The following is a 17,402-nucleotide window of genomic DNA, read 5'->3' as shown; positions in this document are numbered from 1 at the left end:
ATTTTAAGTCATAAGAACAACTGAGACTTGAATTGCTATTACATGCTTTTAATGTACGTTAAGACATTAACATTAATATGTGCTAGATCTAGGATCTAGGTGAGGCAGTAACATCCAACCTGCAGAGGGGAAAATAGAGGCAGAGAAGCTCAGTAGCTTTCTCAAGGTCAAAACCAGCAGAATAACTTGTGGCTTCTAAGATGGTAGGGAGGGACAGCTTATTTTTCTATGGCAAGCTTCTAATATCAACTGGCAAAGCACTAATACCAACTATCAGTCTTCAGATGTTGTTAGACTATCCGAATTCCAGTGACCTCATCTGTGAAAGCAAAAATCCAGACTGCTAGAGGAAAAGCATGTATTAGTCTTTCATTCTTTGCTCCTATTCACACTCACAGTCCTGGCAGAGAGAAGAGTTGTGAGGTCTAAGAAATCTTTACTAGGCAAAATGCAGAATTGATACAAACTGGCTATAGATTCAGTGAATATCAATGCAGTTTAACAGACTTGAGGAGCTTCACTGCACAAAGACCAAAGAAACTAGACACAGAGAAGAAAAAAAATCCTGAAGGAATACAAAGAAAAACTTTAGAGCAGAAACCTCAGCTGCACTTGCCTACATGGTCCTCCCTTATTAAAAACAAAATACTATTCTAAATAATCCCCCAAATTACCAGACTTGGCCGCATTATTACTGCAGCATCATGGCAATTATTCTATGAATTTGTAAGGTTCTTTCAAGATAAAGACTGAGATCAGCAAAAATAAATGCTGCTGATGAACTTCGCATTCCCCAGAAGGTGCCTCAGAGACTTGTCAGGTTCTCTCATCTCATCAAGATTATTGACCCAACAGCAGTGACCCAGTACATTGTTAACTTGGAAGGAACAGTAAAGCTCAGGATGCCACTGCATATCCTATACATGCAACAGATGTGAGCACACTACCAAATCTTAAATAGCAGAAAGCAAATCTAGGATCTTTGCAGTTTTAACAGGCCCTCAAGACTTCTGGGCTGAAACATCTGACTGAAGTGGCTGAATGACAAATGCTGCAGTATGATTTCTGCTGAGATTAATCCCGATTTTACACAATTAGGGGAAAAGAACTGCTGTCAAAAATACTAGAAAACAGCAACGTTTGGTGCAAATAATCCTCTCAAAAGTTCAATACATGTATTTTATAAATCTATACAAATCTTCAAGATGAGTCAGCAAATTTACTAAGATCACAATGTGGCTTGAAAAAGCAATTTAAGAATTTAACAGCAAGTGTCAGCTCCACAGACCTGTATATACTCTGAAATACTTTCACCTTTAAGTACTATGAAAATAACAGTTGATGTTGCAGAGGAAACAGTCACCACCTATTTTCTCTCTTGTGAATGCAAATGTTATTGATTTGTTTTGACAAGGAGAATAACCGAAGTAGTCTATTTTATTTCATTAAATAATAGTTAATCAACACAAAAAGGCTATAAAAAATCAACTATCTGTAATATCATGAACTAGGATTCATTTCACTTGAAATGTGAAATATCAGTGCTACAACCTTTCCTTATTTTCTTCTGCAAAGGGAAGCAACTGCTTCATACTGGGAAACAAATCCTTGCTTATTCGTTTTTTAGCAAGCATCAGAGCTTCAGCGTCAAATTAATAGCTAAAACCAAACAACATTACTTTCTTTAAATCAGTTAAATGTATTTGTAGACGTAAACATGATGGATGCCTAGAAATTGGAGCATTCATTGCTGTTGGGCAACAGACGTCACAGTGAAGTCATACCCTGAAAGATGTCACTGGGCGCGTGAGCTAGACAGTGAGACATCCGACCTATGGTGCAGATGGCCCGGGCAGCGCAGCCCCAAAGGAGCACCAGCTACCCTCTGTGCTTGGTGCACCAAGCTTTGGGGTGATGCAGATGCATCTGATCAGCCCTGCCAGCAATGTGAGAGGTAAGTGGGTAATCACTGGGCACAGGGGTGAATGTGGATGCTCTTTCCAGTCCTACAACTACAGCCATTTTATTGGTAAAACTAGGAATCTCCCTCATAGCCCTAGCAGTTTTCCCCAGCAGAGAATTCCCCCCAACCACGCAGAAACATTAGCTCCCCTGATGTAACCACAGAGGTCTCACTATCCTGGTACTAAAATAAACTGGCAGTGTGGGACAGCTCTGGTCCCTTGACTGTTTTTCATGCAGTAAGGCCAATCTGCCATCTCTAATCACATTAGTTTCAACTATTCAATATAATAAAGTTAACATTATCACAAGGAGGTACCGTGGCAAATCATTAGTCATTTTGCCGATTAGACCAAATACTTCAGCTTTCTGTCTAACAGAAGGTTGATCTGATACTCCTAGAATGAGCTAGCTACAAAGCTGCCCTTGGTACTAAAAAGAATATGTAAATTTTTGGACTACCTTCCCTATTCTGGGACTTGCTCAATTTTCCTCTTCAAGACAAAATAGATTTTCCAAAGCTTGCTGATCTTGCAGTCTATGAGGACAGCTTGCATTTATACAAAATGCTTCACTTAGGCTACTTGGAGCAGCATTCAGAGATATTCATAAGTGACATTAACAAAACCAGCCCAAAGGTGGGTAAGACTGACCAAATGCACTAACTTCCTCCAGATGCGAATGGCTAAGAAGGTAGGTGCTGTGGAATGGGTTAACTACTTATTTTAAGATCAAGCATATAATTTTATTTAAATTAATTGAAATAATTAAAATACTGCATTAAAACCCCTCTGAGTGACTTCTAGAAAGTCCTCATAGGTTGGTTCAAGCTAACTGGTAATACTAATCAGATGCCCTGGTTGAGTGGCACATTTGTTTCTTATTACTCTTTTCTGAATCTTCCACTTTTCCTTGATTCGGCAATCCCCCACATGACTGGAGCTCTGCAGTTATGCACTCTGCAGTATATACTGCAAGCCAGTCATGTCCTATTAAAATCTTCTCCACTGATTGCATTACCTAATTCCTTGAACAGGACAACGGGGTTCAGGAAGTCTCATCTTTTTCTTCTGTCTGCCACAAACTTGTCAAACAAGCCTAGAAATGCTCTTTCGCTGTCTGTTTCTCCAGCAATGACTCTGTCCTGAAGTTTTTAGAGCCCAGAAGAGAGGCCTCATTCAAGTACTATCAACATAACTCAAGTGGTGATATTGATACTGAGGTTAGCAAGAAACACTGTACATCAATATGCAATTAAAAAAGTTGATCCATTACCTTTCTAGCCTTTGCATGGTCATGGCTAGTGTTTTGTTCAGTTCCTCTATCATCCGGCACCCTGAAGGGTGAATGGGCAACGTGCTGGACCCAGAAGGCAGGTGCTGGCTGTGGCTGCCGTACTGGAGCTGGTGCTGGTGAGCTGCTAACTGGGATGGCAGGACAGTGTGATGGTGCTGGGTCAAAGGCTGCTGGGAGCTCTTCTGTGTGGAATAGGATGAGAGAGAGAGGTCTGGCCCCCCTAAAGGCATGCAAATCATGACTTTCTTTGGAGGTAGTGGAGGTGACAGTTTAACTGGCATACAAGGCAGTTTCACAGGAGCGCCAGGATCTAAAACAGAAGAAAGAGGGCCTGGTGTTAATTTTCATGTCAATAAGATGGAGATCAGAGTATCTGCCTAGTTGAGCAGGTACTGAGGTTGCCAGTCAACTCTGCATAGTGTGTGCTCAGCACGGTCTTCAGAAACAATACTGTTGTTTTGCAGCCCTTCTGAGTCTCACAAAAAACATCCCAGGGCTGTGCATGCCCCTTGATAAACACATTAAGCGATGCTTAACAAGGCTTGTGACACACTTTGATGCTTTAAACCCCTAATCCTCCAAAACAGCCCTGTGAGGTAAGTGCAATTTCTCCCACGCAACAGGCATGTAAGAAGCGGGGAGAGCAATTCCATATCTGAAGTTACAGGATGACTCACCACCACCAGCGCTGGAGCAAAAGCTCAGGAATTCCTGATCCTTCTCAGCCACTGCAGTGCAACTATTACAAGTCACATTACTTACAGCTTTGTAATGTGCAAAACATCTTGTGCTAAAAATTACATTACAGGCATGAGAGAAAAGAAATAGTGTTTGCATATTAAACAGGAGTGGTTTGGAAAACAAATGGTACAGGAGGAGAAGATCATAAACGGCAGAAGATTGTTAGATTAATGTATTCTTTTACAGAAAAGTTGGCAGGCACTTTTCTGTGAACTCATGCACTGAATTTTAACCTTTTAAACTCTAGGCATGTTCACTGAATCACATAGTTGTCCTGCCAGGCAAAGACTTTGCTGACTTCCACGAGAAATCAATGAGAGGTCCACAAGCAAGCCTCTCTGCCAAGACTCAACTGCAGAACGGAGATTTTTGGAGATAGACTGTGAAATATTTTCAGAAAGGAGAAAAATTATGGGAGGGCTTGTAGTTCCCAAGATGAGTGTGGTAAATGGTCACAACATACACTAAGCTGCAACTCACAGTTGTGAGTTTGTGTTTAGGAGGAAGGCCAGGTCATTTCCAGCCTGGATTACTGCAGACATTTGGAGCTGCAATGCAGCTCTGTGGGCAAGGATTGCATGATCTTTGGCCTCTTGCTGCTTCAGTCCACTCTTCTTGCTGTAACGTGGTAAGGGAACTGAAGGGCCAGAATCTTCTTTTGACCCCAGAAAATTTGGGAGTAAGATGCTGCTCTTCAGGTTTCAGAGGTTATCACCCTCCTGCACAATATCAGATTTCTAAAGTCCTTTTCCAGATGTTTTTTTCTAGTATTAGCTATTCCTCCCCTCACCCTCTTTATTCTTTCCTCCCTCCTGGTCTATTCTGGGTATTGCCTGCAGTAGTATCCATACCCAGTAGCCAGGGTGCACAAGGCTGATATTAGGACTTCCAAACACTTCTTGAAAATGATTAAGGACAGTAACGTGGAAAAGGACCATGCATGGAGTGAGGCTCAGATATGTCATTAGACTTTTTTTTAGTGCTAGTTGTAGCTTTATTGCATCCATAGTATCCACTTGATACTAGTGCTTTTGCTATGCTAGAAAGTAACACAGTAAGTCTTCCCTTTCTTCAAAGGGCGTATAGGCTAATGACATGAGGGAGGCAAAGGGTGTGCAAAATCAAACAGAGGCATGGAGAAAAAATGGTCTTTCCACTCCAGAGTAAGAGAGTTATAGGGAATAGAATCCAAGTCTTTCGGCTTTCAATGCAATATCATATTCACTTGACGTGTTATCTCTTGAAGGCAAAAATTCTTCTGATGGGTCCACCAAGACCAAAATCAGACTCATGGGATTGAGGAAGCACAGGGCAGTGCCCTCTCCTCTAAAGCAGGTTTCCTTCTTTACAGTAGAAAAAAACCCAGACTCTCAGGATTTTCTATTCAAGCACAGGAAGATCTCCGAGTTACCAAGCTTTTCTTACAAGCATGTTATCTGTGTGTCTTTGTATCCTGCATAAAAGAATGCACCTCTTCAGTAAAAGGTAAATAACAGAAAGAGTAAAGAGTAAATTGTATAGAGCCCTGAGAATAAGGCTTTTATGGGATTTGTAGTAGCAAAGTGTTTTCATACATTTGTGCTCCAGGCAATTTCACTTCTAGAGTTGGTCCTGAATTACAAAGACGATACTGAGATCTACACTGCCATCCTGCACAGTGCAGGTTTGGCTGTTGGTTTTAGATCCTTCTCTGCGGTACCTCAATTAAAATCTTCATCTGACAGTGCCTGTGCCTGGACACCCCAGCACTCTGTGTATGATGCAGGGGAGTCATCCTTCATGGTGAATTCAAAGAGATCCCAACTGCAGGCATGTCTTGCTTCTGACAGAAGAATAACTGGAAGTATAAACTGGGTTTGCTGCCTTCTATGATCCTGAAGATTAGAGCTATATTGTATGTTGGGAGTGAGTACAACATGCCAAATTAGCTTAATTATCCCAAGTAATCACATAGTCCATCATGAACCAGATGTGCATACTCTGCTTTCCACTCTTCACAACAAAGGTACAGACCTTCAGTTTCCACTTAAATTTAGTGAAATCTTTCACATCAACGTCTTCAGTAGTATCAGTGCTGAGTGACTCCACTGGACACCTGCCAAAAATCTCATCCATTATTTTTAATGTAAGGCTTTATTCAGACTGACTGTGTCTCACGCAAGTTCTTCAGCCTGTCGGAATATGGTCCTAATACCTAAACAGAACCTTGAAAAGGAACCAGAGGCATTAAATCTACTTGTGTTCCCTTCACCTTCAGGAGAATTCTTTTTGCCTGTTAAAGGAGAATAACTGCAATGGGAGGAGAGTTCGATCCATTTGCTTGGAAATGTACAAATATATCTTCACTGACACCAGTAACCGAGACCTTGCCCTGCCAGTTTTACTGCATGGTCAGATCTGTGAGTGTGCTGAACAAATGGGGCCCTGCTCAAACCCATGGGTTCCAGGCACGCTGTTGGAAATTGCGCTACCATCATCTAGAGTAAAGGAGGGAACAACATCTCCCCGTGTGGAAGAGTGAGATGACTGCATTTTACAGTTCTTTCCTCTGTTTGCTTTAATTTCACAATGTATGTGATTTATGAACCAGGGGTGGAAACAAGTTGTTGTCTCCAGCATGGAATATCCATCAGACATGGACATCTGTAGATGAATAAGAAGCTGGACAGAGGAAATATGAACAAGGAATCTGTGATAAGTATCTTCTCAGTGGAACATTACCAGAGTCTTAAATCATTGCACAAAGCACTCGTGACAGAAAAGAAGCAAACTGTGTGAAGCCAGGTGTGCAAGTCTGATTAATCTCTTTTGGCTGAGGTTCTTCATGCTCAAGAGAATAATGAACAATTTTGCAAGATGCTGATTCCCAGCAGGATTGTGACCACTCAGCACTGTGCACAGTTAAGTAATAACTGTGCCAGAACTGATGAAAGAGATGTTACACATCAACCTTTCCCCTGCTGATGACAATAAATTACTTAGTTGTGGATGCCACAGTATTTGCTGCACATCAGACCTTTGACAAGCAGGTCAGCTCATTAAAATCCTCAAATTCTGCCCCAGCACAACCACTAGAGAAAGAGGGCACACCTGGGAATCCTGGGCTTGTGGCAGAGCTGGCTGTGCTTGCTATCCTGCCAGTGGCAGAAATGCTCCTTCTGGACTCCTTGTGATGCCCAACAGGAGCCACTGTTGTACCGTTACAGCAAGGAGGGCCAACAGCCTCCTGGGTTGTATGAATAGAAGCATAGCTAAAAGACTGAAGAATTATTCTCCTTTTATTCAGCACTTCTTAGACTGTATCCAGATTACTGTGTCAAGCTTAGGAAAGACATCGAAACCTCCGAACGAGTTCAGCAGAAGGTCACTGCACCTGAGCTATCAGGAAAAGCCGAGGGACTTGGGTTTCTTCAGCTTGGAGAAAAGATAGCTTATGGAGGTAAAACCTTACAGCAGCCCTCCAGTATCTTTGAGGGGGTTATTAGTAAGGTGGAGCCAGGCTTCACAATGGTGCATGGTGGGAGGAGGAGAGACAGTGGGCAAAAGCTGAAACAAAGGAGGTTTAAGACTGGATTATAAGGAAACTGTTTTTCCTCACGAGAAGACCCAAAGAGGGGAACAGATCTGCCCAAGGCAGGTTGCGTAGCTGGCATCCTTTGAGGTTTTCAAGACCCAGCTGGACAAAGCCCTGAGTAACCTGGTCTGATCTCATAGCTGGCCCTGCTTTGGGCAGGAAGATAGAGACTTGCTGAGGTTGCTTCCCACCTGTATGACCTCATACGGTGACATTTACTGTACTATATACAACTACAAGTAATACAACTTGTCATAAAGTTAATGAGTAACTCTAAATTCCATCCAAGTAGTTAATTCTGTGAAGTAGTGTGCCAAAAAGAAGAAAAAAAAGGCAAAACCCAGCGTGGCCTATTGAGGGAGCTCCATAGTAGAAATGAGGTGATGTGCCTGATGCTTGCTGGTAGCATTTGGACAAGTGGTTTTACATTTTCAGGTCTTCTCTCCGAATATCACTTGTGCCTGAACAGCTGGAGTCTCTTTAGTCTCTTTTCTTATTTCAATGAATTTTTGAACAGATTCATAATGACAAGTTAAAAACTGTTCTCAAAGATTTGCCATGTATCTCCTGCTGACTACAGCAAGATCTGCAGCCATGTCTTCAGGGAAGATTTGAGAGAAATTCTTCGCTGTTCTTCTGCACCACATATGCATCCAAGGTTCAAGTTGAATTTGGAGAACACGAGCAAAAGATGCTTAGCCTAAAGGTTGAAAAGTACAGCTCTGCATGAATTCCCGTGCAGAGCCTTGAAGAGGGTTTCAAAGACAAGATTTCCTGATGCCTGCCTGTGCTAGGTACTCTCCTCCAGGCAGCAGCATGCAGAGGAAATATGGAGAGTGCAACTGCATCTGGGTCCAACTTCCCATGAGAACCTCGGGGTGCTGGTGAAGGACAGCTGCTTTTGCTCTGCTGCTTCTCCCTCAAGCACACAGTGAAAAGAGAATTGTGCTTTGCCCCCACATGAACGTAACCTGTCTTCATGAATATAGCCTGCCAGAGCAGGCAGCAGGAGGTAACATCACACAGAAGGAAACTTGTGGATAATGTCTTGGGCTTAACTACAGAGAAGCCTTCTGAGACACATTTGACTGCTGCATTATGAATACTGCAGAGAATATTTATTGGATAAATTGTAGTTATAAATATTTTTATAGTGCTGTAACTAGCAACCAGCTGTGTTGTGTCAATGCAGCAGGACAACAGGCATCCATGTTCCCAAACCTCATCCTTGGCTTGTTTGCATTACCCGAAGTAATTTTTGGGGACTTGTAACATTTCCTACCCTGTTAAATGTTTGCCTCTAGTTATGAATTAGTTCTTACTCTACAGAGATATAACTAGAAAGCATAGTTTCAGAACTAAAAATGTGCTATGCCTCTCCTCAAAATCTTGAATGAAGAAAGCAAAAGAATGCAAAACATTTTTCAAAGCTTAGACACAACAGCCAAGTGGCCAGATGTGACCAAAGATACACCCTACTATAATATAAGGCTAAATTTGGGCTTTAAATACACTCAGGTGTTGCTGAGATCCCAGCTTAGTGGCATATACTTTGCTCTCTGATGTTTTAGGGGACTTTGTGGGTTACTAGAAATTCAGTTGTTTGAAGGGAGAATATCTATTTCAGAAAACATTATCTGTGCTGGTGAGAAGTAACAGCTTAATGAATCAAGATCAAAAGGAGCTTTACACCACTGGGGTGTGTGGTCTATCAAATCAGACATGACCAGTTTTCTTGTCACTCTGGCCATTAGAGATTTTATGATAATCTGGGGACTACCCCAGCAGTCCAATTAAATTTGGTCACAGGTGATTTATTTCAGCTCCTCCTACATTTTCAATAAAGGGGGCTTGAAGTGTTGTCTTAAATGCCTGGGTTCTGCATGTGGATATCAGAGAATTAAAATGATGAAAGAAATTGTGTTCATGAATGTTGTCTAATAATCTAAAAACCAGTAGAAGGCTCACCAGGAAATGACTGGTCAAGGGGCAGTGAAACAATGGTATCAAAACAGTTAAGGATCATGTTTTTCTCCCAGTGTTGCCTGTGTGGGCACTTCCACACCCAGTGCTGGGATAGCGATGTTCTCTGTGGAGGCAGCATCATCAAGAGCACAGGAAATAGTGTGAGGCAAAGCACGGAGCATCTTCTGCAGCAGCAGTGGCGCCACTCCCAGTGGCTGCTCTGTAATCTGCTTTTGGCTCTGTCCCATCCCCGCAGTACCTCAGCCTTGAGATGAAGCATGCCAAGGTTGTGTGATTTATATTTGCTAGAAGCAATCTCTCTTCCCATCACTTTTAAGAGGGATTTTTTTAAAATTTTCGTTCTCCCTAAAACTAAATGTGCTCTTACATGTTTATTTTAGGCCTGCTCTTTTATGTGCATTTCTTATCAAGGCAAAGGCCGATCTTTGTCTTGGCACAGGCAGACAGATGTTTGAGATGGTTCACAAATTCTTTCAGACGTGAGGAATGTTTCTTTTTCATATCTAAAACCTGTATTAAGTTCTTTGCCAAACCCTGCAAGTCAGTCTTCATGCCTTTATTGAAGAACTTTGGGATAAGCTCACAGTAAGAAGGTGGTCAGGCTCACAGGAAGCTTTTCTTTCCTCAAGTTTTGTATTTAAAATATTTCTTTTATTTTTTTTTTCTGCTTACCACACTTGTAGTGTGGTCAGCATATTTTATAATATGTTTAAAACACACGTCTATTAAATAAATATACATATGTACACATACATATATATATAATTTCAGATAGAAGATCAGGTGCTTCTGCATTCTTAGATGTGAACCTGAATTCCCAACATCTCATCTCCCCTCACAGTCTTCTTGAGCAGAGCTACCAGACCATTAAACCACTGTCACTCTCTATTAGCCATGCTCAGCATGTCTTAATTTGTCCTTCAACCTTCTCACAAAATCTTCAGTAGAAAAATGGGTATGCAACAAGAACAGAAAAGTCTTTGCCTCGAATTCCAGCCTTCAGATTTTACTTGTTTTCTCACACACAAGCTGAAGATGTCTCCGGAGTAATTAGTAAAAGAATAGCATTAATTCTGCTTCTCACTGATGAGGGTGCTTCATTAGGATTGATTACTCATTTCCAAAGATAATACAAGGCTAAAATAATTACCAGCAGAGAACACAAGGCACTGAACGACACATATATCCTTTAGACCACCAAAGTAAATGGACCCTTAAGAATAAGTTTAATAATTTATTTATAAGGTATGTATAAATGAGGCTTTCAGTTCTACCAGGAACTGTCAATTAAATTAGGGCCCTATGACTAAATTTAAATCTCAGTTCTTTTTCCCTGAGGGCTCTGTATATGCACATGCAAGAATCTGTCTATATGCACATGCAAGAATTTATTTAGGACTGGATGAGAGACCACTAAAGGTCACCAAAGTAGGAGAAGTCACAGTTTTGTTTCACCTTCACTGGAAAGTTGCCACCATCAAGCAATTGACTTATGTGGATAGCCTGAACCTGATTCTACTTCATACAAAATTTCCAGCTGAAAAAAACCCCACACCAAAAGCCCTCATCCTTTGATTCTTCTGCTCTCTCTTACAAAAGAAAGGCTTATGAATGAAGGACATTTAGTACCTGAGTTTTTTCCTATGCTATTTCTTTTTCATTATTTCTTCCATGCTGGCCTCATTTCTGAGCAGCTTCTTGTAATTGGGACAGAGTGTTATGGAAGATCAAAGGAAGCTAGTTTTGTCCTCACCTGAAGCCATTGATACTGCTGCCTGGCTTTGCAGACCGCAGAACTGCCCATTCAGCTTGTAGTATGAGACAAATATTAACCATTATGTGTAGATTTTGGCAGGCAAGAAAGTAAAGAGTTTTCACATAAAATGAACAAAACTAAACAGAACAAAAATGTGTGGTCATCCAAACAGAAACATGAAAAGACTACGTAGAGATATGAGTGAAAACCAGAACATGCTCTTTCCTAATGAGGTCTTTTCTGATATATATCTTAACCCAAATAAAATGGGTATTAACTGAAAAAAACCCAAAAAACTAGAATGTACTAAATTGGGGTGAGCATTTCTCACACCAGCCCTCAAAAGATCAGGGCAGTATTAACACAAGAAGATTGTCCCAGTGAGAAGACCAGCAGCTGCCCCAGTAGAGACGTGCACCACATCTCATCTTGAACTCAGGATTTTGTGGTGCTGCCTCCTAGGTGGCACCTACAATTATGAGCAAACTGTTCAAAAGGTGCAGGCAAGCATTTAGGGAGCTTTTTTTGGTTGTGTAGATGTAGCTATCCTTTGCTTCAGTGGTCTAAATGAGACTAGAGAGAGGAGACCCACCAATTCTCCTTCCACATTTACTTAGAGCTTTGAATCCCAAAGAGCCAGGACACTTACGAAAACATCTGGAACATGTAAGAAGAGCCTGTATTGTCTACTGTTTCTAGCTGCCATGCAGTGAGAGAAAGACTGCAGCATACACTGCAAGACTCCAGAATCCTTGTCTTTGGGAACTGAAACTGCCCATTATCATCACTGGTGGGAGGGGAGTAGTCAGAGCAGGGGTGGAAATGGGGAGCAGTTAGGTAGGCAGTGTGAGCAGGGAAGCAAAATGGCAAGAAAGCCATGTGACAAAATGCCCTGTTTAAGGATCAGGAACCAAGTAAAAGACAAATATATGGAAAGATACAGGGTGTGTGCTGGAGGACCTGCCCAGATGGCAGTTGAGGGGAGAAGCAAAGAGCAAAAGGAGAAAGGGAGACAGCAAAACTCTCCTTTTCCCCTCACCCCTTTTCTCATTAAAGGCATTTAAAGATATCCTCGTATTTTCCTGATACTTCCTTTCACCTCAAAGCACATCCTGCAATTTTTGTGTTGATGGCAAGTCTTGATGAACAGGAGTGAGGAGGGTTAGGAAATGCAGCGGTGGTCTTAGGTAAATTACAGCTGAAAGTGCCCTGAAGCAACCTTGCTGAAATTATAGTCTGAAGATGCTTCGTGATCCCTGCCCTACATACAACACAGATACATTACTGGTACACATAACAACACGTGCAAACAGCATTACAGGAGGAGGAAGGACATAGAGAACCTTGTTGTAAGGACTGTTTTTTCCTATGAGGGAAATGGGGGTGCTGAGGGTCCAGGAACACCTACTTACCAGTTAAGTGGCTGGCAATCCTGGCAATAGGTTTAGGAGGCAGGGCAGGGGGCTGTTTGAGGAGGGACAACTGTTTCACTGGGGTGTCCTCATGGTCTCCAGGGAAAGCAGCAGATTTTTTTGGGGGAAGTAGCAGGACTGGCTTAGCTGTAGGATCTTGGGACAGAAGGACGCTGGATTCATTGGATGTGGGGCTCTCTTCAGACACTGGAGGACACAACCACATCATAGACGCAACAACGTTACGAGCAAAGCAGCAGCGGATACAGCCATCGTCAGACAAGAAAAGCAGTGCAGCAAGGCAGATTAAGAAAGACTAATAGATTTCACTCAAACATCATATAACACAGAAAGGAGGAGAAAAAGATAAAGAGCAACACACATCTACACAACAGCCGAATTTCCCATTACCTCTGAGACGTATTCCCACATCTTGAACACAAATTGAGAGCCTTAAAATGTCACATCTCAGATGGTCTGTCACCACAGCTTGCTCAGGATCATATATATTAACAGGAGGTCTCTAAACTTATGCTATAAATGTAAAAGCACCTCATGGGGCCTACTCCACTTCAAAGAGGCCGCATCTGCGTAAGGTCATGGATGAACACTTCTACCAGTCACTTTTCTACACTCCACCTTCATCCTCAACTCTCAGCATTAAATGATGCAGAAAGAGGAACTAACCTAGATGTACGGCATTGCTGTATCTCTGCACAGGCTGGGGAAGACACGCAGACAGCCTCACCTAGGGCAGGACTTTGTCAGCTACTGAAAGATGCATACTGTGAACATTACCAATACCACGCAGCAGCTAAAGTGCATGACGTTGTACCCTAGGGTTTAAAAATGCTGTCAGCTCTCTGCTCTAGAGCTCACTGGCATAGCTAAGATGTAGCTGAAGAGTGAGAAATTTATTCTTAAATGATCAGGGACCGAAAGTGCAGGGACTGTGCCTTACTCACAAAGAAGTTACTTCTGTAGAAGTAGAGGTTACTTCTACACTGACTCAAGTCAAAATTTCTCATGAAGCATCCAGTGACAATCTGCATGTTGTCAACTCCTTCTCTACCAGAAGACCTTTGTCTTCAATGTGGATTTCTCAGGGCTGGATGCTAAATGTTAGAAGTCAAAAGCTTGTTACAAACAGCTTACAGTATTTACATCATAATGTAAACAAGATGTTACCTGTCCCATCCATGATCTCTGTGGTTGGGAGCACCTCGTATGAACAGGGTTCCCCAGGTGCTGGACCTGACTCCAGTTCTGCTAGGGCTGGCAGGGATACCTGGCTGGAGCTCAGAACTTGCCCGGAGCCCAAAGGCTGCCCATTCTCCAAAGCTCCTTCTTCATCTGGTATGGAAAGTTCCCCATCTGTTCACAGTTGGAGGAAAACAGAATGACAATGTAAAACGCATAAACAAGATAAGCAGACATAATTAAAAATTAAATCTGCTATCTCCATTAGCTTGCTTGCTATTGAGGAACCTGTACTGAGATCTTATATGTACTCATGTATTGGGTTTGCGTTTCAAGGTTTTGGTAGTGGGAGGGATACAAGGGTGGCTTCTGTGAGAAGCTGCCAGAAGCTTCCCTCATGTCCAACAGAGCCAATGCCAGCCAGCTTCAAGACAGACCTGCTGCTGGCCAAGCCTGAGCCCATCAGTAACGGTGGTAGCATCTCAGGGATAACAGATCTAAAAAGGGGAAAAGTTACTGTGCAGGAGCAATTGCCACTGGAGAGAGGAGTGAGAATACATGAAGGAAACAGCTCTGCAGACATCAAGGTCAGTGAAGAAGGACCTTGTGGTACAGGTGCTGGAGCAGAGATCCCACTTCAGCCCATGGTGAAGACTGTCTCCCTGCAGCCATGGAGGTCCACAGTGGAGCAGATATCCATCTACAGCCAGTGGAGGACCCCACGCTGGAGCAGGGGAAGAGTGTGAAGAGTGTTCCCTGAGGAGGAAGGAGCGGCAGAGACGATGTGTGATGAACTGACAGCAACACCCATTCTCTGTCCCTGCACTGCTGGGAGGGAGAAGGTGGAGAATTTAGGAGTAAAGTTAAGCCTGGGAAGAAGGGAGGGGTGGGAGGAAGGTGTTTTTAAGATTTAGTTCTTATTACTCATTATCCTACTCTCATTTGATCAGTAATAAATTAAATTGATTTCTTCTCCCAATTGGAGTCTGTTTTGCCCATGATGGTAATTGGTGAGTGATATCTCCCTTTCCTTATCTTGACCCATGGGCCTTTTGTTCTATTTTCTCTCCCCTCTCCACTTGAGGAGGGAGTGATATAGCAGCTTTGATGGGTACCTGGTCTCCAGCCCACCACAATAGAGAAGACATAGGGATAAGGATCAAAACAATATGATTCGTAGCTCAAAAATACAAGTTGTGAAGAGCAGTTCCTGGAGATGTCTGACTGTTCTGTCCACAAGTTTCGCAGAAGTCTGACAGCATTCTACTTGCTTTAAGGAGTTATTAAGATCTGGGAAAGATCTGTCAAATATCTGTGTTGATCCTTTGCATACCTTGGGATGGTCATTATGATCCATGGTCTAAACTGGATGGTTCCTGACCACCCTCCACCCATGGGGCCATGCAGACCCATCCAGGGCCACAAAATCTGTTTTATCCCTGTCTCTGTTGAAGCTGGGAAGTCAGGAATGAGAATGGGCTGGAACTGAAGCTGTGGAGTTTTCTTAAAGAATACTAACATACACAGTATATAATTCATAATAATTTAATAATAACAACAAGAATTATTCTCTTCCCTTACACCAATTTTTATGCTATAAGGGACACAAGGAAGATCACAGAAGTATGTCCCTATTTTACACACAAATATAAACATTACAGCTCCCAGCATCAAGATTTTAAGTGAGGAAGAGAATAATTTTTATAGTCGCCTTGTATAAGGTCTTGATACTGGGATATAGCAGATTCCATTTAGAAGGTCTGTTTTCAAAGTTATTAATAGTATCTCATCTATCTGAGCAAAATTTCTGTAACAGCAGCTGGTAGTTTCTTTCCTATCAAACACCACTTCACTTTAGAAATAATAAAGAACACAAGTTGAAGGATCGGATCATTCTCTATGGTGTCAACCCGTGCAATTTTTATCTCAGAACTTGTCATGCACAGCACTCTGGTACCTGGAGGCAATGACTACATGGATATCTCAATTACAGTTTTATAAAAGGAAGAGCTCAGCCCCTATGGTTATTAGCAGAAGCCTGAAAATATAACTGGAATGTGACCTGTAAGGCTAACAACCAGTAGACAAAAAAAGGAACCAAATTTTACTATGCATTTAAATTATTTTTTTTAAGTCAAACTCAGGATTTCAGGATCTGGTTCTTGACTTCTGAGTACCTCTGATTAGACATATGACTGCTCCATGAATAGCTCTCTCGGTCTTCAAAAAGCCTCCATGAACTGAGCAGAGATATGTATCATTCAAGCAAGTGCACATTATCACCTCACAGGGCTAAGATGTGAAAAACACTTTGGAAAACAATACTGAAAAGAGAAAAAAAGCGTAAGTCTCATTTAGGTATGACGACACAAGTAACAAGTCTGAAAGTACTTTAGCTGATAAGTATTCAGAATTATGTTTCTGCCTTTTAAAGCTTCTCCACAGTGAGTGAAGGTGTTCTCTGCTTATTTTGGAATTATTAGAAAAACCAAGGTCTTGACTTTGTTTTTGTTGGAGGTTTCTTGAAGACCTAGAGAGCTATTATGGTACACAGTCACATCATACTAGACTTAAGCTCGACCCATGGCTTTCAAAGCAATCAACAGAGCTGGCTACAAGGTGGCAACATTAATCACAACTGAAGGTTTTAGCCAATTGTTCACAGCACAGCCTCCTTCTGACTCCTGTGGTCATTCAATACAAGCCCACTTATTTCCCTAGGCAGCAAAAATCAAACAACACTTCAGCCAGTATTTAAGCTGAAGATCTTTTGACTTATCTGTTTGGGTGGAAATGCTATGCATTCTGTGCTTGCTCTGTCTCCCTTTTATGAACATGCACCTTCACACGTTCGGGATAGGGGCTGCTTTTGTCTCAGTTACTTGGTTTCACAAAAGAGCATAACTGTTTCTTAGGCAGAGCAACTGTTTCCTGAATGGAAGGCAGTGACTGTGTCTAGCAATATTCATTAATTCAGTGCAGGACTAAATGTGACTGTAACTGTGAGCAGGCAAAAAGTATGCATGATAAAATCACTAACATTTAGTTTTTGGAGGGATGTCTACACATTTTTAATGAAGTGGGATGCCTATCATAACACACTGAGCATCTTGAAATCTTACTGTCTTAAGTGCACTTCGCGCTTCTCAAGGTATGATTTAAGAAGACAGCATTCAAATGACCCGTTGATGGTTTACAGTTGCAAAAAGCAAAATGTGAGATAAAATTTTGGCTTTTATTTTTTGTCTTGATAACAAGCGTGACAGTTCTCTGTACTGACAGCATGACCTCTTTTAATCTTACCTCTGAATATCTCTAATGTTCATTTAGACTCTAAAACTTGTCCTTGGATTTGAATGAAATCACCAGACATGATCATCAGACAGAATCATGAGTGAAATATACACCCTAAATCAGATCTTGCTTAAAAGGAGCTACATGTGAAGCTATTCAAGTACAGAAAGCAGATCAAAGA

At 41.9% G+C, this 17,402-nt stretch overlaps 1 protein-coding gene across 16 annotated transcripts in view; it reads right to left on the bottom strand.

The window, feature by feature from the left end:
* Positions 1 to 17,402, bottom strand: part of PHACTR1 (phosphatase and actin regulator 1) — a 312,497-nt gene that overhangs the window by 55,365 nt on the left and 239,730 nt on the right. For 9 of the 16 annotated variants that reach the window (XM_030482392.1, XM_030482420.1, XM_030482402.1 and 6 more), the window contains 3 exons: positions 13,916 to 14,101; positions 12,728 to 12,934; positions 3,238 to 3,568 (listed from right to left, as the gene is read on the bottom strand). In XM_030482392.1, coding sequence (XP_030338252.1) covers positions 3,238 to 3,568; positions 12,728 to 12,934; positions 13,916 to 14,101 — 724 coding nt within the window. The remainder of the gene's footprint in view (positions 1 to 3,237; positions 3,569 to 12,727; positions 12,935 to 13,915; positions 14,102 to 17,402) is intronic. The other 7 variants (XM_030482452.1, XM_030482481.1, XM_030482472.1 and 4 more) reach the window with 1 other exon arrangement.

This window comes from Strigops habroptila, chromosome 1, assembly GCF_004027225.2.
Source record: "Strigops habroptila isolate Jane chromosome 1, bStrHab1.2.pri, whole genome shotgun sequence".
Lineage (NCBI taxonomy): Eukaryota > Metazoa > Chordata > Aves > Psittaciformes > Psittacidae > Strigops > Strigops habroptila.
Note: the sequence above shows the minus strand (reverse complement) of the source record. Positions and strands in the feature narration are given on the sequence as shown.